Source organism: Cygnus atratus, chromosome 22, assembly GCF_013377495.2.
Source record: "Cygnus atratus isolate AKBS03 ecotype Queensland, Australia chromosome 22, CAtr_DNAZoo_HiC_assembly, whole genome shotgun sequence".
NCBI lineage: Eukaryota > Metazoa > Chordata > Aves > Anseriformes > Anatidae > Cygnus > Cygnus atratus.
The window spans coordinates 7,658,729-7,683,951 of NC_066383.1; the positions used below are offsets into that span (position 1 = coordinate 7,658,729).

Sequence of the window (25,223 nt, forward strand, 5' to 3'; positions counted from 1 at the left end):
TGCCTGTCCCCTGCTCCTCCCAGTGCTCCCCTGTGCGCTGCAGCTGTGGTACAGCAGCTGTGACCCTGCAGCTGTAGCGGCTGCACGGGGCTGGCCCTGCTCAGAGGCGCAGCTGCACAGCTGAGGCAGGGATGCTCAGGGCCGGGACTGCGCCTGCGTGCCCAGGCCCCATGCGGCGCCGCGCTGCAGGACGGGCAGGGCGCAGCGGCAGAGCTCCAGGTAGGTGCGGCCTGGTTGCATCCTCCGGCCACACTGCACGCCCGGCTGACAGGGGCCCGGCGCAGGGATGTGCCCATGTCGCTGCTCCACCTGCCTCTCCCCTAGCGCTGAGCCTGGCCGGCTGCGATGGGGAGCCTCAGGGGCTGCCCGGGGGCTGCTCTCGCCCCGCTGCTGCTGCTCGGCTTCCCGGTGCTCTGCCTGGCAGGTGAGGCCCTGGCGGGGTCTGGCACAGCCCTGGGTGGGGGGACCCCCCCCCGCAGCTCTGACGTGCTCTGGCCCTCCGGCAGGGCTGAGGGAGCCGGGCCCCACCATTGACGGGCGGCCGCTGGCCTCGTGCACGCTGCGGGAGAAGGAGAGGCGAGCCTTCATCTGCCGGGCCCCACAGGCAGCCCCTGGCTCCGTGCTCACCTGGTACCTCGATGGCCGGAGACAGGAGGCAAACTGCTCAGCAGCGGGCACAGCCAGCAGCACTCTCACCATCACTGCCCGGCGCACGGATCGCGAGCTCAACTGCTCCGTGACTGACCCAGCCTCCAGTGACACTGCCAATGCATCCGTCCTCCTCGATGTGCAGTGTAAGGCCTGCGGCACCGGCCCTGCTGGCACCCCTGGCTGGAGGCACAGGGAGTGTGCACAGGGCTGCTGCCTGGCTGGAGCCAGAGCAGGACATGGATCTGTCACAGCAGTAGCAGGGGAGCATCTCATTAGTGCTGTGCAACAACAGCTGAGTGCTCCTAGCGCCTTCTGAGCAGCAAATCCTGTTGCTGACTGTGCTGCCTCCCTGCCTCAGCTGTCCCCTGTACCTCCCTCCTGTCTCACTGCCTGTGTTTGCTGCCCAGATAAGCCAGAGATCCTGCGTGCAGATGCCCGCTACGAGGAGGTCGATGACGCTGGGCTCCTCCTGGTGCTCTTTGTGCTGGTGCAAGCCAACCCGCCTGCTAGCATCACCTGGGTGGACCAGGATGGGCGCATAGTGGCCAATGCATCCGAATTCCTTCTCCTGGACACCAAGCACTACCCCGGACTGGCCAACCACTCTCTCCATGTGCACCTTGGCAGAGCAGCCACCAATCTCTCAGTCAGTGCTGCCAACAGCCTGGGCATCACCACTACCTCCCTCCTGCCTCCAGGTAGGTGCCACAGGGGTAGGTGCCAAAGCCCAGGGTACCCAGGGTACTGAGGGAGCTACGCTGCTCACACAGGTTTGCTGGATGCCCATGTGGAGCTGCCCTTCCTGGGCGTTGCTGTGGGCTCAGCCCTGGCCCTGAGTGCCCTGCTTGGCTTGGGCTCCCTTGCTGCCTGCCTGGCGTGCCGCCGAGCCAAGCCAGTACCAGGTAAGAGCCAAGCAGGAGGGAGCCCTGGGGCAGGCACATGGGCCTGCAGCTCAGCCCCCGCTGGGTCCAGGGCCCCTGGACATGGCCGCTCCCTGACACCCTCCCTCCCACAGGACTCCCTGGATCTGCATCGGTTCCTCCCAGGTAAGCCGTGGTTTCCCTGCCTCCCCTTGGAGCAAGAAGTGCCTTATTTAACAGCATCCCCTGCGCTGGGTGGGAGTGAGTGTTGTGTGGGAATCGTGCCACAGCCTGCTCAGCCAGCACCCTCATCACAGCAGGGCCGAGCACCTGCAGACCCCAAGCACGTGCCTGCCCCGGGAGAACAGGTCCCTGCCGCCTGACCTGCGACTCGGAGAGCTCACACAGGAGCACAGAGGTAAAGCACCGAGGCACATTGCTCCCATGTGGGCTGAGAAGCTCCTGCTCTGTCCCCTTTCCTTTCCCACAGCCACCCCTGGGGATGTGGAAGCCAAGGGAGGGCAGCGGACCCTGCAGAACACCCTTGTCCTCAGTGAGGGAGTACAGACGGGTGAGCAGTCCAAGAAAGCTATGCTGCAGAGACACTGGCCTCTGCGTCTGTCCTGGAAGGTGGTGGCAATGAGCTCTTTCTGTCCTGCAGGTTTGGTCCCATTCCCAATGGCTGGGCGCATCTACAAAGTTCCCAGTATGAGCAGCGATGAGATCTGGCTGTGAGATGCATCACGGTGCCAACGGGCTGCTCTTCCCCCAGAGCCTCCCCAGGACCCCAGCAAGCACCCAGCTCCCCCTGTGATCGGTGCCTGTGCTTCAGGGGGGAAAGAGCAATACCACAATCCTTTGAAACCACCCCGTCTGCCTCGCTCGTCTTCTGGAAGTTGCCCGTCTTCTTCAGCGCTCATGGAGGACCCACCATGCAGACTAGCACTGGTGAGACTGGGCCGGGGAGCAAGTGCCACGGTGGGGAACAGTCCGAGGGTGAGGGCAGTGGGCACAGAAGGGTCCCTGCAGAGCTCAGTCCCATTGAGCCTGGGATGTTTGACTTCCCTCAGACCTTTGAGGACTCCTTCAAATACCAGATCCTGAATTTTCTGGCTATTGACAGAGACCTGACTTCCAGTGTCAAGTGTTTTGCCTACTGTTGAGGCTTCGTTGCCCAGCAAACCTCAGCCTCAACATGCTAAGTATCAGGTGCCACCTTGGGACAACAGGCATGGGCTGGGCGCACTGTCAGCTGGTAGATGTCACCTGAGGCAGGGGACACTCCCCCTTCCTGGGGGCTGGGCCAGGAAAAGGCACCAAAGAGCAGGACGGCCTGGAAATGCTAGCTGCACACAGGGTGTTCCTGCCCCACAGTGCCACTGCTCTGGAAGAAACATGGCGATGAGACAGGAGAACCATGAGGGCTCCCTGTGTGTCACCAGGCCAGGAAATGCTGCAGCAGGACCTGTCCTCCAGGCTCTGACCCAGGAGGAGCTGATGTGGCTCCCTGCAAAGGGAAATGCCTTTGGGAATGGCATGTTTTTACATAACTGTTATAATCAAAATGCATCAAAGCTTTTTATAGACAGATTCTGTCAGGCTGCTAGTGCTGTGATTCCTCCCCGAGTAACACCAAGCACTGGCCTTCATTTAGCAGACTCACAGCCTGCTTGCTTTACAAACCTGTCCATCCCTGCTGGATCGGGGACAGGTGAGGGCAGCCAGCATGGCAGGGGCTGAGAGGAGTCATCCCAACAGCAATAAACTGAACTTAAGTGTCTGTGTGGTGCTGCACTGGTTATTTCTCCTTTCTCTTTGCTGAACTCCACTAAAACAGCCAGCGGGAGCAACAGTTGTACAAACTCCTCTAAATTTTTATGTTCTGACCTCATCAGCTTGTTACCCACCTAGGGTCCATGGCAAACACACCCTGTTTCACCCCCTGCCATCATCTGCCCGCAGTGAGAGGTAAGCAAAGAGCCCCCCCCCCCCCCCCCCACTCATGGGGTCCTCTGGTTTTCATCAATTCCTTCTGCACAAGCAGCAGAAAGGAAGCAGTGACACTGCTGGCAGCAGCAAAGGGCATGGAGAACAGAAAAAGTGGCTCTAATAAAGGGAAGAGGAGACTCAAGACCCCCAGAGCGCATCAGACCTTGGAACGCACCGGGTAGAGCTAAGTTTTGTGTCAGAGCATGGAATTTATTCCTACACGCTGCAGTGTACACTCTGCAAGCCTCAGTTCTGCAACATCAGTGGCACATACAGTTTGTCATTGGAAAGATTTTAATGCCGTACGCCCTGGAGACAAGTCAAAATGGAGGTATTAGCATCTGCTATAAATGTGAAGACTAAAAATCTACTCTAGGAATGCAGAACAGCTCTGCAGTATCTATAAAATAAGGGAGGCTTCTGAAATGTTGTGTTGCTTCACAGGTTCCTTTGGTCAAAACTCTATGTCCAGCAGCAGATCTTGATCCAAGAGATGAAGGTTTAATGCAAAGCTTCAAGTAAAGCTTAATACTTCCACTTCTGCTGCTTGTGAAGGTGTGTTGGATAGAGAGCTCCTAGCATTCTTCCCTTCAGCCATAGGCTTGAAATGCTGCAGGAGAAAGAATGCATTAGTGCAAAGATGAGACTCATTAATTAGAGTGCATGTGTACCTGAAAACACGAGCCACTTTAGCACCATATGAGCTGTGTGCCCAGCAGCGAGCTAGAGCCTCACGCAAGCCCTGCGCTAACCATGCTGTCTGTGCTCAGCACAGTCACCATGACTTCAGTGGGAAAAAGCATCTGGACTTATGCTGGATTGCTAAACAATGCTGCATCCCAGGCTTGCAGAAAGTCAGAGGCTCCTAGTGCAATGCTGCAATATCAGTGCTGAGCCTTTGAGATACTAGGGAAATGAGAAGCTAAGAAAATGCTCTTTGGACGCTTTTATGATAGTCTACTAGCTCTTTACAAACACGTACCAGCAAGGCCAAATTTAAGGACACAAGCTTTGTAATGCTTCCAGCTGAGTGACCAGTGCCTGTCTGGGGTTGCTTACTTGTGAGTTCTTGAACTCCGAGTAGAGCAAGAAAAGTACATGCAGAGGCTGGATCCGACTCTTGTACACAGGGATGTCCAGAATGGCTAAAAGAAGAGCAGAAGTGCATGAGAGCAAACAGACTACACCACCCTGCACAGAATGCTACCTAGGCTCTTGGAAGAGAAGAGAGTTAACTGCTCACTCTCATCAGCTAGCTGAGCAGAGCAGACAAAACCCAAGCTCATGGAATAATAAGAAGAATGAGTTAACAGACAGACAGACCATCCTCTTTGGACCAGCCTAAGATAATGTTGTTACCTCTGTGTCTGTCAAAGTTGAATGTTTCAATTTGTTGGCAGTTCCTGTGCTAGGAATAATCAGATGCCTTTAAGTGAGGCTAAGAAAGAGACCTCCTCTGCTTACCACATATCATGTCAACATATTCAGCCAGGTCACAGTTCATCTCTGCAGTTGGGAGGCCCACCTGGAATAGAAGAGGGTGTTAGTTCTGTTCTCAAATAGCAAGGGACTGAGAGCATGTGCTAATCTTGGACCAAGCACAGAGGCTATCTGGGCAGCAGCTAGACATTCAGGCGTTAGGCTGCTCACCTGTCTTCTGTTAAGAGAGAAATGTTAAGTAAAGAGCTAACCTCAATCGAGAAGGATGAAGTCAATGTGGTCAAAGTAGAAGAGAAACCCAGGTTTCAAGTTAGATCATTTCTAATGCCATGCCCTGAGCTAACTACCTAGCACTTGTATATCATACCTTTCCCAAGAGCGCCTCAAATTCTGGTGACCACTCCTGCATGAGGGTCTCTATGTCAGGCATGGGCCTGCAAGGGAAGGAAAAAAAAACACAGAAAATTAAGATTACATGCAAGAAACTGAAATGGCTTCCTACTGCCAGATTGCTCTGAATGAGACAGACTCCATCTGCAGTGTCAGTTTGGACATTTTTATTAAAACAAGATTAAGCTTAGAATTTGTGCTTAGCACTATGGCTGAAGGAAGATGCTGGAAACACTGCTTCCTTTAGAGTGACTGGGCTGTTCTGAACTGGGAGTCTGGGCAGAAGGGGGTGCCACAGCAGCAGAGACCCAAATCAGTACTTGGTAAGAGTAAGTCTTGCCTCCTCTGACTTGTCCAGAATTTCTCCTTTTACAGAGTCACTGCTTGCAAGGAATTGAAAGTGGTGCATGATAGCTGTTAAGCTACTTGAAGTTTCTCTGCTACGTAGGGAAAGAGAAGTACAGAGAAGGAAAGTGAGTGTCCTGCAGACGTGCATGGTATGACTACCCTGAAATTCACCAGATCTTCTCCCTCTTAGAGACATCTCAATAGTTCTGCTCAGTACCCTTTGATTTTGCCACCAGCCTCCCACTGACCTGAAGGTCTGCTGATAAAATGGCTCACCGGGTATAGTGGACAGTGGCCGGAGGTTTGCAGCGGTGTAGTTCGCTGATACTTTCAATCCAGCTGTCAATGGCTTTGGGGTTCTTTTCTGCATTTTCCACACTCTTCACTTTTATCTGCTGCTAGAAACAAAAATATAAACCTGGAAGTACTTTGTGGGGTTTTTTGTTTTTTTTTTTGCAAACCCTGTGTTTGCCCCTGATTAACCACGTCTTCTCTTTCCTAGTTGTACTATACCAACTGATTTCTGCAGACAGAAGAGCAACTGGGAAACAAAACACTGAGTAAAACCAGGTAGTGACAACCCAAAGAAAAATATATATATGTTACAGCTCCACCTGAACGAAACAGAGATCCAAAGTCTGTACTGAAACTTGCCTTAAGCAATGCTTAGATACACTTTAGTTTAAAGCTATAGGTAATAATGGGTTATTTTTTTTTTCTGCTTTTAAAGCCAAGTTATAATTTGTGCTGCAATGCTATAGTCACAGAGAGACAAAAGTAAGATTAAAGCACAACGATTTTGCCCTAGCCAGTGAACAGTAAACATCCCCCCTCTCTCCATGACTCACTGTGATGTTGTGCTGTTTGGAATTCTCCGTTAGCCAAAGAGAAAGCACTGTGGGATCTGACTGCTTCGTTGATGGCTCATCTAGGACCAGTAAGCCGAGGTTATCAGGCTTGCCATCTGGACGTGGGACCTACAGGTAAACACAGAATATATTCTCTATGGGAGTCCAGAGTAGGGGATGCTGGAGCTATTTTGTAAAGACCCTCCCCGTAGTTTGAAATTCAGACCCTAAAAGGAATTGGTAGGCATGCTGCTCTGACAGAACAGAATATAGGAATTGTTGGCACAGTGGTACCTGAAATGTACAACGTGTTGGACAAAGAAGAAGGCAGCTCTCACCTTAAATTACATATATACTATGTGGGAGGTCACCAAAGTGACCAACCAGTTCCCAGTGTCACCAAGTGTAATCTCCTAGGTGTCTATAACAGTATGTCCTGCAGTGCAGGGCAAGGATACCTCTCTGCTGCAAGGATGATATGGCTGAGCTCTTGGCTGTACAGCCTGCCAGTCTCACACCGCTGTCACCTTCTGTTTCAGCCAGTGTGGCAGGAGGTAGCTGAAAATATTGTACCTTTAGGAATGCATCAATGTCTCCAACAGCAGGAATAAAGTCTGGAATAAAAGGCTGCAGTTTGTGCTCAATCTCTATTGTTTTTGGAGTGTACCTGAAGGAAAAAAAAAAAGCATTACACAGTGGGCGACTAATATTTCCTACCACACTTATCCTTGACACAAAGGAGAGCCAAGAGCTGGCTAAAATTCCTTCAACTCACCTCCTTATGTATTCAAAGAGTTCTTTAATTTCAGGAGATACTGGCAGGTAGTCATAATCGGCTAGATTGTAGTCACTAACGCGAGGAAGAGAAATTTAGACAAAGGTTAATTTGTCTTAGTTTTTCTACAAGCAGGCGTCGTGGGGCTCCTCTCAGCTGTGCCTTTTGCTTCTACAGCAAAACGCCGTCCGTGTGTTACCCGGGGAGCCCCCCTCCATAACTGCAGCTCGGCACGCTGGATTTTTTTTCTTAGGCCCTTTGTGTGCGCACAGAGAGGAGGGCGCCGTGCTGACAGGTAGGACCGCGGCCGTACCTTGCTCGGGGCCGTGAGCAGCCCGCGGCACCCGCCCGGCTGCCCTCCGCGCTCACCCGTCCGCCGGGGCTCCGTGCTCCTCCGAGTCGTCCTCCGAGTCGCTGCCGGAGGAGTCCTCCGAGTCCTCGTCGTCGTCCTCGCTGAGGGCGGCGGGGAAGGCGGGCCGGGCCGCCGCGTCCTGCAGGGCCGGAGGGACGGGGCCTTACCGGGACGGGGCTCCCCCGGGCCGCCCCCGCCCGCCCGGCCCCGCGCCTACCTCGCCGCCTCCGCCGCTGTCCTGGGCGCCGCCGGCCGAGCGGGGCAGCCCCGGCCGGCGGGAGCCCCGCGGGGGGCTCGCGCTCCCCGCCGCGCCGCCCGGCTCGTCGGCCTGGGGCAGGTCCAGGCTCTCGTCGTACGGCTGGTTCTCCAGCAGCCGGTGCCGGGCGGCGGGGCGCGGCCCGGCCCCGCTCTCCTCCGGCGCCCGCTGCCCCGACGGGGCGCCCCCCGCCGTCGCCATGGCGACCGGCTCCCGCGGGCGCCCGCCTCGCTCGCCGCTGGCCGCCTAGAGCGGCCCCGCCGCCCCGCGCCGCCCCCTGCAGGCCGCGGCGGGACCCGCAGGCGGCCGCCCGCAGCCTCCGGCGGGGCTGCGCTCCGGTCCGCCCGCCCCGCCCCGCCCCGCCCCGCGCCGCGCCGCGCCGCGCCGCTTCCGGCTGGGGACGTGGCTCCGCGCCGCCATCTTGTGGGGCTGCCCGAGGGGACGCCGAGCGCCGAGGGAGCGAGCGCCGAGCCCAGCGCCGCCGCCGCCGCCATGGTAAGGGCGCGACCGCCGCCGCCCGCCCGCCGTGCCCGGGGCCGCCTGTCGGCCGTGCCCGGGGCTCCGGCGGCGTGCGGGGCCTGGCCGGGCCCCGCGGAGTTCGGCGCCGCCCGCCCGGCAGCGCGGCCTGCCCCGGGTGGTGCCTGGCGGAGCCGCGGGGCTCCCGCTCGGCGGGTGCGCGGCCACCGGGCCCCACGGCGGGCGCAGCTCGGGAGGCCCCGGGGCCGCCTCCTGGAGCCACCTGGAGCCGCGCTGCCTCGGCCGAGGGCCGGTGTCGGCCGTGCCCGCGGGTGGCGGCGGCTCGTCCTCCCTCCGCGCTCGCCGCTGGAGCGAGGGGGAGCCCCGCGCGGAGGCACAGCGGCGGCTGCGGGGCCCTCCTCGGCGTCCTGCTCCCCTAGAGGGGAGTTCGCGGCCGCAGCCTTTGTCGCACCCGGTTACGTGCGTTTTAAAGGTCGTTTGGGGTGCTGAGGATGTTGTCTCCGGTGAGGCGTTGTGACCGGTAACGTGGCGGCTGGGTCCAGGGGGTGGTCAGTTACTTTGTGTTGCTGTCAGGGAGCACGGGGCTCCGAGCTCTTCCTCTGCCGGGGCCGGTCCTGCTCCGTGTTGCCCACCTGGTGTCACTCGATGAGACAGCAGAGGCCGATGTGCTGCGTTGTGCAGCAGTCGGCAGTGCTGCTGGAGTTGCTGGTGCCATTCTGCTCTCTTACGCTGCGTGCGGAGTAGTTTCAGAGAGTGGTTGGAGAGAGGAGGTATATTTTTGATCACTTTTCTTCCGGATACGTTTGTCCCTGAGCTGTCAAGCTGCAGGGTCCTAGGACTATCCAGACAATGCACGACAGTTTTGCCAGGGTACCTGACTGCCTTACTCGGCCACCTGTTGACTGGGTTCGAGGTGGTACTGGAAATCCATCTGCAGCTGAGAGTTGCTGGTGCTTCTCTCATTGTTGGAGTACTGTGAATGAAAATGGCTGGGGAGCCCAAAGATCTTAGCTGCAGAAACTGTCCTATCTTGACAAAGTTAATTAAGAAACTAATCCTTGAGAGGAATTCCAGGAAGGAGTCTAGGTAGAGAGAATAAGAAAAGGTAAATTAGCAGTTGCCTTACTGCCTTTTTATTGTTGGTACGATAGCATCTGTGAAATGCCCATGAGAGTCGTCCACATGCTGTAATTAATATAGCTCTCAAGATTTTATTAACCTGTCTTGATTGTAAACGTGGCATTGGGAAGGAATGTCAAATTTCAAAACATTCCGGTATTCAATGTAAGTTTTATGCTGGGTCTGAACTAACAGAAAATTCAGTAACCTAGACCTTTGCTTAAAGCATTTTTGGGGTTTTGTCATACTTTGTATATAGAGCAATGGGTTGGTTGACTCTGTCTTCCTGACTGGAGGACTGAGAGCTTTAATTCCACATAGCACAGAAACAGAAAGTGGGCTGCAGCATATCTTCAGAGAAAAGCAGAGGTGGATCGATCTGCTATTAGAATAGGTAAGTTCTTGGCGCTAGTCATAGAAAGACACATAAGATCCCAGTGAAGGAAAATCAGCTCGATGTGAAAGATTACTGCCAACTAGATTTTACTTTTCTTTGCATGTCTGGCTCTGTGTCAGGCTTGCAGGGGCTAGACAGTGTCCAAGACTGGCACAGCTAACCCATGTTTGTGTTCTCCACAGGTGCTGTTGGCGGCTGCCGTCTGCACAAAGGCAGGGAAGGCCATTGTCTCCCGGCAGTTCGTGGAGATGACCCGGACCCGCATCGAGGGGCTGCTGGCAGCTTTCCCAAAACTCATGAACACCGGGAAGCAGCACACTTTTGTGGAAACAGAGAGTGTGCGGTATGTTTATCAGCCCATGGAGAAGCTCTACATGGTGCTGATCACCACCAAAAACAGCAATATCCTGGAAGACCTGGAAACACTCCGACTTTTCTCTAGAGTGGTAAGGATCTATGCTTCGGGTTATTTACTGCAAAGTTCACGTGTCTGTATCCTGAAACAGTGCTATTATAAGGAAACCTGTTGGTGAGCTATTGCTGAAGTACTGTCTGCCTCCACCTACCAACATGATTTTCTAGAGCCTGTCTCTTGACCTGGGACAAGGTTAAGCTTTGAAGTTTCTGCGGTATTTTTGAACTATATGTAAGAAACCCATGGTTGCCCTTAAACTGGTGAGACCAAAGGGACGAAGTTACAAATTTAACGTAAAACATTCGCTGTATTCTTAAGATAATTATATTTTTTCTAAAAATAATGTGGCTTTACAGGATGCACTTGAGAAGCATAGCACTACTCTAAATACATTTCTAAGTAATGAGTTTTTGCAATTGTCTTTATATTAACTGTATAATCTATTTCTGTCAGATGCAACCAAAGGATCTTCAGGAAGTTAACTAGCATCATAGTGCTTGCTTGTTTATGTTCTTGTGAGTTACAAAGTTAGAACTATGTTAAAAGATTGCATAAATATTTTAGCTGAGGAAAAACTAACAATCACAAAACCTCATCTTGTTGTTTATCAACAATGTAAAGGAATGAAAGGCAGCTCAGTGATGCGCTAGTTCTGCGGAGAGCCTAGCACAACTGTGAAGTCTGGGAACAGTAGAAAGACGGTGCTGAAAGTTACGTCCGTCTGTTTCTATGAATGCTCCTTTTAAATGTTTTTCCCGAATTAGATCCCAGAATATTGTCGAGCCTTGGAGGAGAATGAGATCTCTGAACACTGTTTTGACCTGATTTTTGCCTTTGATGAAATTGTTGCCCTGGGCTACCGTGAGAACGTAAACCTGGCACAAATTCGGACCTTCACTGAGATGGACTCGCATGAAGAAAAGGTGTTCCGAGCTGTCCGAGAGGTGAGTGGAAATAATTTTGAGTTTGGCACAAGGTACTCTGGAAAGCGACGCTTTTTTATGTGAAGATGTTACTCCAATTTGATCAGGGTTTTAAAATTATTTAGGTTTTCTGTAAATTAAATGCCCGTTTCCTGGTCCTTGAAAAAAGGTTGATAAGAAAACATACTTAGTGTTAGTTGCTATACAGAATAAGATTGAGGTTGCAAAGCTTTACCAGCCTTTTGTCTTTTACTTTAGACTCAGGAACGTGAAGCAAAAGCTGAGATGCGCCGTAAAGCAAAGGAATTGCAGCAGGCTAGAAGGGATGCAGAGAGACAAGGCAAAAAGGCACCTGGTTTTGGTGGCTTTGGTAGTTCAGCTGTGTCTGGGGGCACAACAGCAGCAATGATCACAGAGACCATCATTGAAACGGAGAAGCCCAAAGTGGCACCAGCGCCTTCCAGGTAAGTGTACAGATGGCAGCAGATGTTTCTTGGAGTCAGCACTGTCTGAAAACCGTATGCCCAAATAAAGGGTTTCAGTTGCCTTCCTCTTGAGTCTTCATGGATAAACAGGTGCTAAAATAGCTGGTATACATGGGTAAGTGAGGGAGCATTCACCTGTGGCCTGGGTGCTGTTGGGGTCTGCTAGTGCTCACCAGGTTGGCGCTATGTTTTGGACATCAAGAGCTTTCTCCCTGATACTGCAAGAAGTATCGCCTTAAAATCACAGGTTCTTTGTGTGCCTCCACTCCTTTGGGTTACTGCAAAGATAGAGAAAGTCAGGCCTCTCTCCTTAGCTTCTCTGATCTGTGTCTGCTGACCTCAAAGCCTTTAATTTGGATGCTTTTAAACTGGTGCATATCATATATATTGTAGACCATATATTTTACTATTTAAGAGCATTTGTGCTGTGTATCACAGTAGTACCTGAGCATCCCGTAGCCTCCATAGGGTCTTTGATGGGTATTGGACTTCTCATTTTGTGTCAGAAAGAGTGGTACCAGGCAATACTCAGAATCTGTATCTAAACTCTAATATTTCATCCTTCTTATAAGATCTTCTCTTCTTTACTTGTTCTCCCCCCAGAAAAGGTTACAGAGGTGAATATTAAATTGTTGGGATAGTCAAGTTACAACACTTGAAATTAGGACTGAGGAAGAGTGAAACTGTTGCGATGAATGTGACTTGAATATGTCTGTGCATTATGTTTAGGCCTTCAGGTCCTAGTAAAGCTCTGAAACTTGGTGCTAAAGGGAAGGAGGTGGACAACTTCGTGGACAAACTGAAATTGGAAGGAGAAAATATCATGACTTCCGTAGGCAAACGCTCTACAGAAGCAGCCAAAGTTCTTGCACCACCCATTAACATGGAGAGGTAGGTATTATCCTTGCTCTGAAAGCAGTCTTCTTACTACTCTCTCTGATCCACGTGTTGCTCTGTGAGCTGTCTTCCTCTTTAATTTTCAGCACAGGCTTTTTCCTGCCATTGAAGGCCTGTGTGCTCATCTAGCCTTCTGATTTTAAAAGATGAAGGGTAAAATCTGGGAAAGCACAGTGACAAAAGATAGCTTATTTGATTAGAAATTGTCTTAGCTAAAATGGTTGTACCTCCTCTCTTTAGCTGAGATTGGAAATTTTCCTGTGCCTTCTGGAATGCATCTCTTCACAGTGTTTTGCCTTCAAATGAGTTAAAGTAGCTGCCATTTTTCCTGTTACGCAGACACAAATAGATCCTGTCCTATTGCAGCTTAGGATACAGATATTCAGAGTTTGTTTTACATGTAGCAGATCTGAACCTTTTTCTGCTGTGAGCTGTGCTGCTGTATGGTAGCGGGATTTTGAGTGAACAGCATATCGAGATGCTGTATCACTGTTTATCGTATGGGTTTCTGTTTTTTTTGGACTTGTATCCATAGATCTGTGTGCCCCTGAGTTAACGTGTTAGAGCATTGTTAGTGCATGCATCTGTTATGCTGGCAGTGTCATTCTGTTTGGGACCATCACGCTCTTTGTAGCACCTGCTCATTGCATAGAGCCTCTCCTTGCTGAACACTAATTTTTCATCTTGCCTGTTAGATGCCAAGTGTAGGACTTGAGATATTTGTTTTTCTGTCCAGTGTGCACATGAAAATAGAGGAGAAAATTTCCTTGACTTGTGGCCGTGATGGAGGGTTACAGAATATGGAGCTGCATGGCATGATCATGCTGCACATCTCTGATGAAAAATTTGCACGGATTCGCCTGCATGTAGAAAATGAAGACAAAAGGGGAGTGCAGTTACAGGTAAAGCGTTTGGTGTTCATGCTGTTGAACATGCTTTTGCTGTTCTCTGGGGCAAAGTATTGGAAATACTTGAGTGCTAGAGTCCTATGCACCTGTCTAAGCCTTTTCAGCAAGTATGTTGAAAATGGAAGTAGTCACAACAGACATTTCTGCAGCATAAATGCTGGGCTAGCTTATGGTCAAAAGTTTGAAGTTCACTTGAGAGATCTGGTCTCATACGCTTATCCTCCTGCCTTCAGAGCCTTATCTATCCAGTGAAGCATGTTGGCGTGCCATCTGATTTCACATGAACTTTGCAGCAGCCTGATGCTGCTTGGTGCTTATTACATGATGTGAGCTGTAGTTGTTGAACGGGAGTTCTCTAGTCAAGTTACTGTTCCAACGAAGAAAATTTATTATATGGAAAGCTGTTTCTTCTTGGTTCACTTGTGTCCTTTTATTGCTGTATCTGACACAATTGCTGAAGCCCTTGGATTATGGTCAGCAGTATAGGAAGATTCTTAGAGAAACATCCTTCCTTGTCTTCCTGTGTATTTTTGTTACCTTATTCAGTGCTGGAGATTTTGTTGCTTTGATACTCTCTTTTGCTCCCTTCTCCTTCTTGCCAAGAGCTTATCTGTACTTAGCTGTCTGCATGTCTACTTATACAGTAGAAATCCTTTGCTTTTAAAAAGATGCTCACATTTGCCATTGCAATGAGAGAATATTTACATTGAGTTTGGCTGCTGCCATATATATATATTTACACAAAGGTTGCTGATGGAAGTAGTATTTTTGTGGTTTCATAGTGTTCTTTCCAACAGCACGAGGCTGAAATGCTTTAGGAGGCTATTTCTTCCTCGAGAAAAATGAAATTTTTTAAAATTTAGATTTTTTTAGAGTTGTTGTTCTGTAAGCCCCAGGATGCTGCCCAAGATACCAGGACTTGCTGGAGTGTCTGGTGCAGTGGCAACTAAAAATGCCAGTGGTGTGGATTCTTTCTGGTGGATCAGTATTTTCTGGACAGTATTGCAGGCTGATAAGTAGATGTGCTGTAGCCGGACTTCTGAGCAAGATATGTTTTGCAGAGGAAAGTACTCAGGGATGTGTAGGGCCGTCGTACTAGAACCTGAATTACTTACATGTGGTTGTCACCTTATACTTGAAATTACTGCAGTAGCTGACACAGCCTTGGCTTATGTTCCCATTTCAGACTCACCCAAATGTGGACAAAAAGCTTTTTACTGCAGAATCGCAGATTGGTTTGAAGAACCCAGAGAAATCATTCCCTATTAACAGTGATGTGGGCGTGCTGAAGTGGAGGTTGCAGACCACGGAAGAGTCCTTCATTCCACTGACAAGTGAGTGCAAGTGTGTGTGTGACGTGTGGGAGCTTGGTTGGAAGAGGTTGATGTTCATCTGTGCCTGCTTGTACCCTGCCTTGTAGCAGCTGGGCTGGCTCCACAGCATGGGACACTGCAAGGTGCTGGGTGAAGGGGTGAAGACTTCTATGTGCCTTCCATCGTATAGTACCTGTTCTTACCAGTGTCCATTTTCTGTAATGTTCTTAAAGAAAACAAAAGCTTTTCTTTAATTTGGAATTTCTTGGTTATAATTTCACGGTACTTTTTGAAGTACATCATCTTTGAAAGCCTGTTGTGCACAGAAAGATTGTCTGGTACAGCATACTGGTTTTCTGCCCTCAGTTAACTGCTGGCCGTCAGAAAGTGGGAACAGTTGCGATGTTAACATTGAATATGAGTTGCAAGAGGAGAGTCTAGAACTGAACGATGTGATCATCACAATCCCTTTACCGTAAGTAACATTCCATGCCTGGGCAATGCTAACAAGTGCCTTTGTATATTGTCAGCTCCTTTGCCATTTGGGTTTGTTCATTTCATTAGCTCTTTGCAAGTAAGGCATTGTAGCTCTTTTTGCCTACTCTAGGTCTGGTGTCGGTGCCCCAGTGATTGGGGAAATAGATGGCGAATATCGCCATGACAGCCGGAGAAATCTCCTTGAGTGGTGCCTGCCAGTGATAGATGCCAAAAACAAGAGTGGCAGCCTGGAGTTCAGCATAGCAGGGCAGCCAAATGACTTCTTTCCAGTGCAAGTCTCCTTCATCTCCAAAAAGAACTATTGCAACATACAGGTACAGTCACTAACGGTGTAGAGCTACACTTACTGGGGATACTTGCAGAATGTGCTGTAGTTGCCCTTAGACTGTCCGGCTGTGTTTGTGGTGCAGTACAAAGATCTTTAAGATCTTTCTTACAGTACTGACTTGGGGTTCAAAAGTGCTGGGTTGAATCTGTCCTCTTTGACCGTCTCAAAGTTGGAAAGCTGTGTTTTGTTGTGTTGGGAAGTGGTGTTAAATGCTCAACTAAATGTGTGTTATCTCCACAGGTTACCAAAGTGACCCAGGTAGATGGGAACAGCCCTGTAAGGTTTTCTACTGAAACCACCTTCGTGGTGGACAAGTACGAAATCCTGTAATGCCAGCTGTGGGGAATCACAAAGGAAATTTTTAAATTAAAAAAAAAAAGAGGCCGAAGTTTATTCTGAATGTTTGGAATGCCGCAGCCCTCTCTCTGCTAAGACACATGGCTCTGTCTGCCATCTGCAGTGTCCTGGGTCACAGACATTTTTGGCACAGAATTGACATGTTCATGGGGGGAAAGGCTACAAATTTCTTTGGCAGATTTTTACTGGCTAGCAGAACAAGATCTCTGCAGAGAACCTGGCTTTGACACTTCCCATTCTCCCATGAAGATGACCGGAGCTCAGTCCCAGAGCCTACTAGACATCATGCTCTTCCTTTTTTAATCATCAAACACTGTTCCATTGTTGGTGCTGCCATTTTAATTTCTCCTCAGCCTTCAACTCTTGCATCTGATGGTGAAAACAGGCATTAAGATGATATACACAAGGATGCAGTGCTTCTCTGGACCTTTCCATCTGGTAGAAGTGGAACAAGTTGATCTCGGTTTCAAAGGTGGGGTACTGACAGCAGCATAGGGGAAGAGGGCCTCACAGCTCAGTTCTCTTTGCCCCCACACTGTTAATTGCTGTCCATCCAGCCCTACCGTACAGCAATGGACTTCATCCTGGGCTCACCAGAAGTCCTTTGGGCCTTTCTTGTTGAGGCTGGGTCGGAGTGGGATAACTGGTGGCACAGGCTGCAGCTCTGAATGCTCTAGTTCCTGTTGCAGTGGGGAGAACATCCAGAGGTGACTGTTCCATCTGAGGGCTCGCTGTCTGCTGTAGTAGCTCTTGGCCAGGGTTTTATGTCCTGGCTCAGGCTGGGTTGGTGTTTTGGCAAGTTGAGCTGCAGGGTGCCGGTGTGCAAGCAGCTGTTGAGACTGTTTTACTTCACCTCTGTGCAGAGTGGGAGTGGGGCTAGGATCTGTCAAAAACTGGTGGTCTTTCTCAGCGCTTGGTGATGGAGGAGAGGGGAATGGTAGTTTCCAGAAAGCATGCTGGGCTGATCTGAGTGAGCAACACCCAAGTGCAGTGTTTGCTATCCCAGTGCTGTTCCTCCTCTGACTGCCTGAATAGTATCACTTATTTCATCCCACAGTGCTGTGTTCCCCTCAAAATACGTCCCACCTGCTTGATTTGGGGCTAGTCACCACCTAAGTGGCAGTGCTGCTGCCCCAACAGCATGAGGTCTGCAGGGGAGCTCCCCAGCTGCTGCTGTAGGCAAGGGCTGAGCATGCAGGTGATACTCAAACGGTGTCCTGTCCTCACAAGTCCTAAAAACACGTTTAGCGTGCTCCAGAGAGCACACTTCACTAAGAGTAAGCGTGCGTTGGTTCCCATGGGGTCCTCTGCCAAAGAAGTTAGCGGTCTCTCCTCTGTTAATAGCGCCAGTGAGGAAATAAACCCTGATTCTTGCCCTGGGAAGGTGATGTGTTCTGGGGGAGGGAAAGCAAACCCTGTTCTGTAGTGAGATAGACAATGAATCCTATTAATTCAGTTATGTTCAAGAGTTGCTTGTCTGTATGATTTTAAAATGGAGTCGAGTTCAAACATCGAGGAAGCATTTTTCTTAAAGTTGTTTAAGGGTAATATTAAAAAAAGAAAGACACCCCAACCCCAGTTTTTGTAACCCTGTACAATAATGGCCTAGGGAATAGAGCACATTCCAGTGTATACAAAGAATACAAATTCTTTAATCAAATAAAAGAGTATTATAAAAGGAAGGCTGAGCCTCTTCTGTCTGCCTGGGGCTGGGGGGAGCGCGCGCTCCAGGCCGCCGGCGGGGGGCGCGGAGCCCCGGCCCGGACCCGAGCCCGGGACCGGGACCGGGACCGGGGAGCTGCCGCTCGGGGGCGGGGCCCGAACGCTCCGCCCGGGGCGGGGCGGGGCGGGCTCTGCCGGGCCGGGGCGGGGCCCGCTCGCGGCGCGGGGGGGGAGCCGCCGCCGCCTTCGGGGAGCCCCCGCGGGCCGTTTCCCACGGCAGAGCCCGGGGACGGCGCTGGGTCTGTGCCCCGGGGAGCCGCGGGGGCGAGCTGCGGGCCGGGCAGCCGGAAAACCCCTTCGGGCAGGAAAACCCGGCGTTGCGAAACGCTGCTGGGACGCGGGGGCGGGCTGGGGGCCGGCGCGTTAACCGGGGGGCTGTGCGCAGCCCTGGGGACCGCCGGCTCCGTCGTGGGGCCGCGCGAGGCTCTCGGCCCCCAGCCCCTCGCCGCGGGCGGCTGCAGGGTGAGGCTGGGCCTGGGGTCGGTCCTGCACCCTGGCTGTGCTGGAGTGGGACGTTGTTTGCTGCGAGCCTCCCGGTGCCTTCAGGCCCTTAATTAGGCTCCTGCTGGCAAGCCCGAGGAATTCGCTGGCCCCATGGGTCCCGTAAGCCCCCCGGCTGCCCCAGCCCCGCGTGTGGCCGTGCTTTGGCTTGCAGGGGGATGCTGCTGGCAGGGTGTTGTGCAGGGCACAGGAGCTGTGTGACGGGTCTGTGTGGCGAGGTGGCGCTTGCCAGCAGCCAGAGACTGGACTTGGAGGAGCAGTGACCATTCTAGAGCCGACAGGCTCATCCCTGACCCCTGCTGCTGAACATCAGGCTGGGTGATGGCTGCCACGCCGGGGGCTGGATCTGAGACCCACCCTGCTCCTGTGCTGTGGGACCTGGGCTGTCGTTAGTGAGGAGCCACAGGTGCTCCCTGCTTGTTCGAGCTGAGCTGAGCTTGTATGAGTGGCTTGCAGATGAGAATCCCTTGTTTGCTGTGGTGGTGCTTTGAGGAAGTCTCCACTTGTGCTACCTTGATAAGCATCCTGGAGCTTAGTGCTGGCAGCCAGCTGCCTGCCTGTCCCTGCAGTGCTGGCTGAGGTCCTAGGTGGATGAGCTCGAGCAGAGCAGTGGGGACAGGGCAGCAGTCAGAGCCGTGCCCTCCCTGTGGTGCTTCAGGGCAGTGCCTCCATGCACAGCATCCACGGCCCTCGGAGGTGCAAAGCCCTCAGGGCCGTGGCCCTGGCTGGAACGCGGTGTGGGAGCACTTCCCGGGAGCACTGAGATCAGCGGGTGCGGCCAGGATTCCTCGGCTCCCGCAGGAGCTGTCTGGCAGCTGATATATGTTATGTTATTGCCAGGTGCGTTGTGTTGCCCCAGCAACTGCAGTGCGGCCTCTGCGCCCCCCCCCTCAGGTGGGACGGGCGGCAGGAGCATCCCCCTGCTCCCTATGGGGACCTTGTGTTACCTTCGGGGTTCCCTGGGCACTCTGTTTTTCTGCTCCTTGCTGCTCTGAGCTACCTGGGTGTGCTGCCTTCACCTCCTGTGTTTATTCCATCTCTGCCCACATCCGAGTCTTGCGCTGAACCCAGGCCCTGGCGCTGTGGGGCAGCTCCAGGCAGGAGGCAGCAGCAGGGAGCAGCCTCCCCCGCTGGGCCCCGAGCTGCCCTGAGCTCCTTCCCCCCCACTCTGTGCTGCAGACGCACTTCCCCCTTCCCCAGCTGCGAGAGGGAAGGCTGTTGTTTGCATGTTTGCTGGGGCAGAGGGTGTGGGAAGGGGTGAGAGCACTTTAAGTGTGTTAGCAGATGGGGAAGGAGCAGGCAGCCAAGTTGGATGGAGGTTGTGGACGCTGCGTGCTCACCCGTTAGCTCAGCCGTGCGGCTTCCTCCCTGACTCATCCGAGCAGCTGGGCGGGGGGAAAGGCCACACTGCAGGACACGATGCGCTGGGCCCATCTGCGACAAGGGGCTCCTCCTGGCTTCCCCAGGATGGGGGGGAGGGCAGCAGAGCTACCCGGTGCCTGCCCCCTTTCGTGGCGCTCTCAGGCACTGCTGGCACTGCAGGAGGCAGTGGGGGACAGGCAGAGCGCAGTGCGTCCACACAGCGCTGTGTGAGCGTGCCCCTGCTGTTCCCTGGCCATGTCCCCACCAGCCAAGCTCTGTGCTGCTCTGGCACACAGCTAGGCAGGCTTTGGCCACTGAACTGGCTGGCGGCTGGCGTCCAGCCCCACAGACAGGGCACAGGGCAGGTGGTGCTGTGCTGTGGCTGGGTCTTGGTGGGAGCAGCAGGGTGCCCCATCCCGTGGGGCCTCCGGGCAGGAAGCGCTCAGCCCTGCTGCGTTCCCAGGCTGTGGGTGGCCAGGTGCTGGGGCTCCCCATGCCCCTGTAAGCGAGTGGTGGGGGGCAGCATCACCCTGCAGCCTGCGTTGTGGTGGGGCTGAGCGGGAGTGGGCATTGAGGGGCCACAGGGCTCGGCATCCTCCCAGGTGAGGCCCCTGCCCTGCCCGGAGAAGAAAGGGGCTTTTGTCTTCCCTCAGCTTCAGGAGTCACGGAGGGAGCCGCCAGCCCGCGAGCGGCCCTGCACGCAGGGGGCATGGGGACTGCTTGCTATTTGACAGTAACTGAGCCCGACCCCTTGGCATTTGCTGCCTTTGCCTCTTCCCACGGCAGGAACAAGCAGCGTGTTTTGCAGGCTGCAGCGAGAGAAGAAAGGCAGCCTTGTCCGCACCAGAGGTGGGGCGCCGGCCAGGGCGGCCACGCTCCCGCCCCGCATTCCTCTGACAGAGACTGCTTGTGCAGGGCTGTGCAGGGGAGCCAGGACACGGGGTCTGCTGCGGGCGCCCTGCTGCACCCAACAGTCCGGGGACTGGCAGGCATCTCCAGCACAAGGAAGCGGTGAGGAGCAGGTGAGGGTGCTGCCGGGGGGCCGGGGCCATCACGAAGTAGGGTGGGCATCAGGGGGGCGCTGGAGCCGATGGTGGGGTCCTCGTCCCAGCTGTGGGACAGGCAGAGGGTGATGGAGTAGAGGACAGCAGGGTCAAGTAAGATTGGGCAGCAGGACGTGGGCAGGACTGGGGACATACCCCAGCCAGGGTGCTCAGCTGCAGCCGGGATGGTGGGGCTGGAGCTCCCCTGTTTCTTGCCCACGGTGGTGCACATTGGCATGGCGGGGATTACCGTGCTGGGAAGGGGTTAACGCCTGCACAGGATCCCACCCTGGCTCCGCTCCCTTCCTATGCAGGAGCCCGGCCCCTCGCTGGCTTTTCCTCCGGACGTTGTTGTGGGGCCTCGGTGTTGGTGAGGAGAAGGGGTACGGGTAGGCAACAGGGTCTTAAAATGCTGGGGAGCGTGGTCCACCCACGTGCGGGCAGCAGTTGCCGGCCCCGGCAGCATGTGGGGGATGTGGGGACTCTGCCACGGAGGCTCCCGCTCAGCACCCGCACTAGGACCGGGCGGCAGGTAAGGGAAAGCAGGGGGTCCCGCATCCGCACCTGGTGGGCACCAGAGGGCTGCTCCCAGGCACCCGGGGACTGTGCTGGGGAGCTGCCTGCGGGCTGGTCATAGCCCATCACCAGCACCTATCCTGCACAGGGTGGCCGCAGCCCTGTTGGGCTGTCGCTTTGGGGCAGCCAGCCCTCATGTTGAGCGGAGTGGTCTGGGCTCTGTCCCAGCCCTGGATCCAACGCCTGCTGTTTTCCAGCATTTCATTTTTTCCGCAGTGTGTAATAGCCACCCACTCGCCCCCGCAGCTGTGCTCGATGCTGGCGGGGCGGGGAGGGCTGTCCCTCGCCCGGCGGAGCGCTGGGGCTATGGGTGATGCTGGGGCAGGGCTGCTGCAGGGAAGCAGAGCCTGGGGCTCGTGCCTATGCCCTGCACACCCTGGCTGCTCTGCACAGGCCGTGGGGCCCATGTAGTCGGGAGGGAGAGGATTCTGTTACCTGCGAGCAGCAGCTGGTACTGGGCCAGAATCCCCACCGGGGTGAGCCCACTCACGTGCTGCACTCGCCCATGGTGGGGCCAGCGTGCCCAGGAAGGGTTAAGCTGAAGGGTTAAGCTGCACGCAGCCAGGCCTGGGCGGAAGGGAGGGACGTTGGGAACCGACAACAGTAAATTTAGTAACCCTGGAGCGTCCAGTCCCATGTCCCATCCCATCCCTGCGCAACAAGTGGCGTGAGTGCCGGGTGAGGGAAATCACTGCCTCATGGCACCAGGTTCCTCCCCGTGCGGGGGAAGGCAATGGGTGGCCACTCCAGCTGGCAGCATGGTGGCCACTGGCCTCTTGCCGTGTCTGTGCATCACACAGGTGCATGCCAGACAGGCCTGCCACTAATGGTTGCCTACGTGGGGTGGGAGGGCTGGGGGGGGGTGGCAGTATGTGGGAAGCCCCCACACACTCCTGTCCCTGGGAGAGCTGCTACACACAGCCTGATAGCTTCTTCCTGCGCTTAGTGTGTGTGTGGGGGGGTTCCCTGGGTGAGCTGGAGCCTGCGTCTTGCTGGGCAGGGATGTTCACCAGCTTTGGGTAGCTACCGCAGGGCCAGAAACAGGAACTGAGCCCAGGGAACTTTGCAGCACAGACGGAGCCCTGTGCTGGCAGTTCTGGCACAGCTGCCCGCGCTGACACCTCTGTTTCTCCCAGCCTGTGCCTGGTATCGCCAGGTGCCTGCGTGCAGGCACCATGGAAGCATCCAGCAGGACCGTCGCCAGCCCAACCCGCAGGGTCCAGACCATCATCCAGGTGAGTGCACGGGGCCGCGGCAGGTGGAGGGAGCCGTGCCCTTCCTACACCGCCCCAGCATACAGCAGGGCCCTGACTCAGTGGCACAGGGTGCGGTGAGGGGAGGCAAACCCCAGCTGTGACTGCAGTGCTGAGCCCCTAATGGAGAGCAGGAATATGGTGGGAGCCCTTCTCCTCTGCGCCAGCCCTGCTGCGATGCTGCCCTCTGGCCTCTCCTCAACCCAATCCTGTTATGGGATCAGCGTAAAGCCAATTGAGCTAAGTGGCTGCTGGCTCATATCCTCTTAGATGTAGCCCAAGCCCCAAGGATCCCCCCCACAGACCTGACCTGGGCATGCTCCCAAGTGCAGCTCCCCAGGGCTGGCAGCAGGGTGGGAAGGAGCCCCGGGCTCTCTGTGTCCTACTGTCTGTCTGTCCTGCCCAGCTGCCACACTTCTGTCTGCACGGCTGTGTGCGCGCGGGTGTTTGGGGTCGTGTGTCCGTGTGCTGGAGGCACAGAGCAGGTTGCTTCAGAGCAGCCCAGGGTGGGTGGGCAGTGTGGGGGAGCAGGCTGCTGCCGCAGGTGTCGTGAGCATCCCTCCCCTCTCATCCTGTGCCATGGAAAGATGAGGAACCTGTAAAGGTGCACGAACTGTTTCTGTTGCGCACAGCAGCAACAGAGGCAGCTTCTGTCTCTGCTTGCAGACAGCTGCAAGGGAGCCAAGAAGGGCATGTGTGGGGTCAGCCCCCTGCCCAGCTTTGTGGGCTCATGGGCTGCTTCACACAGCCCTGACCTGTCCTGCTCTGTCCCCTGCAGAACAGCCCCCTGGACCTGATAGACACAGGCAAGGGGCTGAAGGTGCAGACGGAGAAGCCACACTTGGTGAGCCTGGGCAGCGGCCGCCTCAGCACTGCCATCACGCTGCTGCCCCTGGAGGAAGGTGAGTGCTGGCTGCTGGCGTGGCCTCCCGTGTGCAGGAGCACCCCACCCCACACAGCTGTCTGCTGCCTGCAGTGGCTTCTGGGGGCCCCGTGGGCATGGTGGGGAGCCCGTCTCACCCACCAGGCAGCAGGAGTGCTCAGCCTCTCTCCTGGCAGGGAGGACCACGATTGGCACGGCTGCGAAGGACATTGTCCTTCAGGGCCCTGGGCTGGCACCTGAGCACTGCTACATCGAGAACGCACGGGGGACGCTCACCCTGCACCCCTGTGGCAATGCCTGCACCATCGATGGAGTGAAGATCCAGCGGCCCACACGCCTCACCCAAGGTAGGGCTGTGCTGCAGAGATTGGTGTTAGCAGCTCCAGAGCAGGAGCTGGCCCTCATGGGCAGGGTTGTGCCATCAGATATTGGAGGTCTCTCTGGAGCCATCCTGCCACTGCCCGTCCTGTCTCAGCAGCTCCTGGCTGCGGATGTGCCAGGGTGCTGGCACCATCTGGGAGTTGTCTTTGCCCCAGAAGAAAATTATCTTGTGACCTGTTGCTGAGGTCTGCAAGGAATCATAGAATCATAAGGGTTGGAAAAGATCTCCAAGATCATCTGGTCCAACTGTCCCCCTGCCACCAATATCATCCGCTAAGCCACGTCCCTCAGCACCACATCCAACCTTTCCCGAAGGAGCAGCCCGTCAGGGGCCGGGTGCTCAGAGGGTCCCAGTGCGGCTGGGGTGGCTGCGGGCCCCGCTGTCCCTCCCAACCGCCTCCCTCCCGCTGCTTGCAGGGTGAGGGTGAGGGCGAGGGCTCCTGGCACCCCGGCGAGGGACCGGGGAGCCCGAGCGGCGCTGCCGAGGCTCGCAGCCCCCGGGCGGGTCCCGCACAGCCGCCGTCGCGCTTCCCCTGGCTGCCCGCTTCCCTCGGGAGTCGCTTTTTCTGGCCGCAGCCCGCGGGCACGCAGGAAGAACGGCGTCCGTGCTGCGGCGGGGAGCACCGCCCGTGCCCCGCCCGCGCGGCTCCTCCCCGGGGCGGTCCCGGTGCGCGGCCCCCGCTGCCCGGGCGGCGGCGGCGGCCTGCGGGCGGCTGGGGCACGGCGGCGGCTCCGCGGTGAGTGCCGGGGGAGCCGCGCGGAGCCGTGCCCGGGGGCGCGGCGGGGGCCGGCGGAGAGGAGGCTGGGGGGGGGCGGCGGGCACCGGGGGGCAGCAGGGTACCGGGCACCGGGGCCGGCCTGCGCTCGCTCTGGGTCCCGCGGCAGCGCCGCCGCCGCCGGGCTTTGTTCGGCGGCTCCGGGCTGCCGGCGCCCCTCGGAGCCGCCACCCGTCTGCACCCGAAAGGCCGGGCCGGGCCGTGGAGCGGAGCCGGTGCGGAGCTGTCACCGGGCCGGGCTGGCGGGGAGTCGCCGCCGCTCCGCCGCGGGGCCGGGAGCCGAGGCACCCCCGGGAGGCTCCCCCCTGGCGGGTGGCCCCGCGCTCGGGTCGGCTCCGGGCAGCCCGGCCCCCCCCGCGGCCGCCCGGACACCGGTGGCTTCTGCCCTCCCTCCGCCGTCCGCCATCTCATTCATCGCCCGCGGTGTCGGGTTGCGCCGGAGTCAGAAATCCGGATCCTGCTCTCCCCGGCAGCCTCTCGGTAGCGGCGGTGATTTACCCGAGGCGCTGCTGGCGCGGGGGAGCCGCACGAAGGCCTGGAGCCGGGCCGGGGGCTCCCGCGCCGCCGGGCTGCGGCTCCGGGGGCGCGGGGGGCGTCTGGCCGGGGGGAGCTTGTCCCGGCCCCCTGGAGCCGTGCCGTGGGCTGTCCGGGCTATCACCCGGCACGGGAGTTGTTCCTGCTGCAGCTGGAGAGCCAGGAG

At 55.7% G+C, this 25,223-nt stretch overlaps 4 protein-coding genes across 19 annotated transcripts in view; 3 read left to right on the forward strand and 1 right to left on the reverse strand.

The window, feature by feature from the left end:
• The first annotated feature begins 145 nt into the window (after window positions 1-145).
• Window positions 146-3,666, forward strand: TMEM25 (transmembrane protein 25). 12 transcript variants are annotated; one of them, XR_004780180.2, is made up of 9 exons: window positions 170-424; window positions 507-794; window positions 1,059-1,349; window positions 1,422-1,553; window positions 1,667-1,697; window positions 1,829-2,082; window positions 2,173-2,459; window positions 3,423-3,479; window positions 3,556-3,666. XR_004780180.2 is itself a non-coding variant. In XM_035555966.1 (8 exons), exons 1-8 carry the CDS (start codon window positions 346-348, stop codon window positions 2,244-2,246), a joined length of 1,077 nt encoding a protein of 358 aa, XP_035411859.1. In that variant the 5' UTR covers window positions 164-345; the 3' UTR covers window positions 2,247-3,291. The 12 variants fall into 12 exon arrangements, 7 of the variants coding, with proteins under 7 accessions (XP_035411857.1, XP_035411859.1, XP_050571054.1 ...); XR_004780182.2 differs by lacking the exons at window positions 3,423-3,479; window positions 3,556-3,666 and adding an exon at window positions 2,582-3,291 and having other exon boundaries at window positions 1,829-1,929; window positions 2,002-2,082; XR_004780183.2 differs by lacking the exons at window positions 3,423-3,479; window positions 3,556-3,666 and adding an exon at window positions 2,582-3,291 and having other exon boundaries at window positions 1,832-1,929; window positions 2,002-2,082.
• A 110-nt stretch (window positions 3,667-3,776) lies between these two features.
• IFT46 (intraflagellar transport 46) lies at window positions 3,777-8,125 on the reverse strand. Its single transcript, XM_035555971.2, has 10 exons — window positions 7,871-8,125; window positions 7,671-7,792; window positions 7,302-7,376; window positions 7,100-7,193; window positions 6,527-6,655; window positions 5,955-6,076; window positions 5,308-5,374; window positions 4,965-5,025; window positions 4,560-4,645; window positions 3,777-4,110 (listed from the first exon to the last, which is right to left on the reverse strand). Exons 1-10 carry the CDS (start codon window positions 8,108-8,110, stop codon window positions 4,015-4,017), a joined length of 1,092 nt encoding a protein of 363 aa, XP_035411864.1. The 5' UTR covers window positions 8,111-8,125; the 3' UTR covers window positions 3,777-4,014.
• Window positions 8,126-8,272: 147 nt separating this feature from the next.
• Window positions 8,273-17,704, forward strand: ARCN1 (archain 1). 2 transcript variants are annotated; one of them, XM_035555960.2, is made up of 10 exons: window positions 8,273-8,404; window positions 10,085-10,348; window positions 11,082-11,261; window positions 11,499-11,704; window positions 12,455-12,616; window positions 13,359-13,524; window positions 14,717-14,864; window positions 15,210-15,318; window positions 15,451-15,655; window positions 15,910-17,704. In XM_035555960.2, exons 1-10 carry the CDS (start codon window positions 8,402-8,404, stop codon window positions 15,997-15,999), a joined length of 1,533 nt encoding a protein of 510 aa, XP_035411853.1. In that variant the 5' UTR covers window positions 8,273-8,401; the 3' UTR covers window positions 16,000-17,704. The 2 variants fall into 2 exon arrangements, with proteins under 2 accessions (XP_035411853.1, XP_035411851.1); XM_035555958.1 differs by lacking the exon at window positions 8,273-8,404 and adding an exon at window positions 8,863-8,889.
• Window positions 17,705-20,411: 2,707 nt separating this feature from the next.
• Window positions 20,412-25,223, forward strand: part of PHLDB1 (pleckstrin homology like domain family B member 1) — a 28,509-nt gene continuing 23,697 nt past the window's right edge. For 2 of the 4 annotated variants that reach the window (XM_035555816.2, XM_035555819.2), the window contains exons 1-4: window positions 20,412-20,633; window positions 22,367-22,465; window positions 23,262-23,385; window positions 23,543-23,713. In XM_035555816.2, coding sequence (XP_035411709.1) covers window positions 22,406-22,465; window positions 23,262-23,385; window positions 23,543-23,713 — 355 coding nt within the window. In that variant the 5' untranslated portion in view covers window positions 20,412-20,633; window positions 22,367-22,405. Of the gene's footprint in view, window positions 20,634-21,960; window positions 22,031-22,366; window positions 22,466-23,261; window positions 23,386-23,542; window positions 23,714-25,223 lie in introns of those variants that run through there. The other 2 variants (XM_050715046.1, XM_050715047.1) reach the window with 1 other exon arrangement.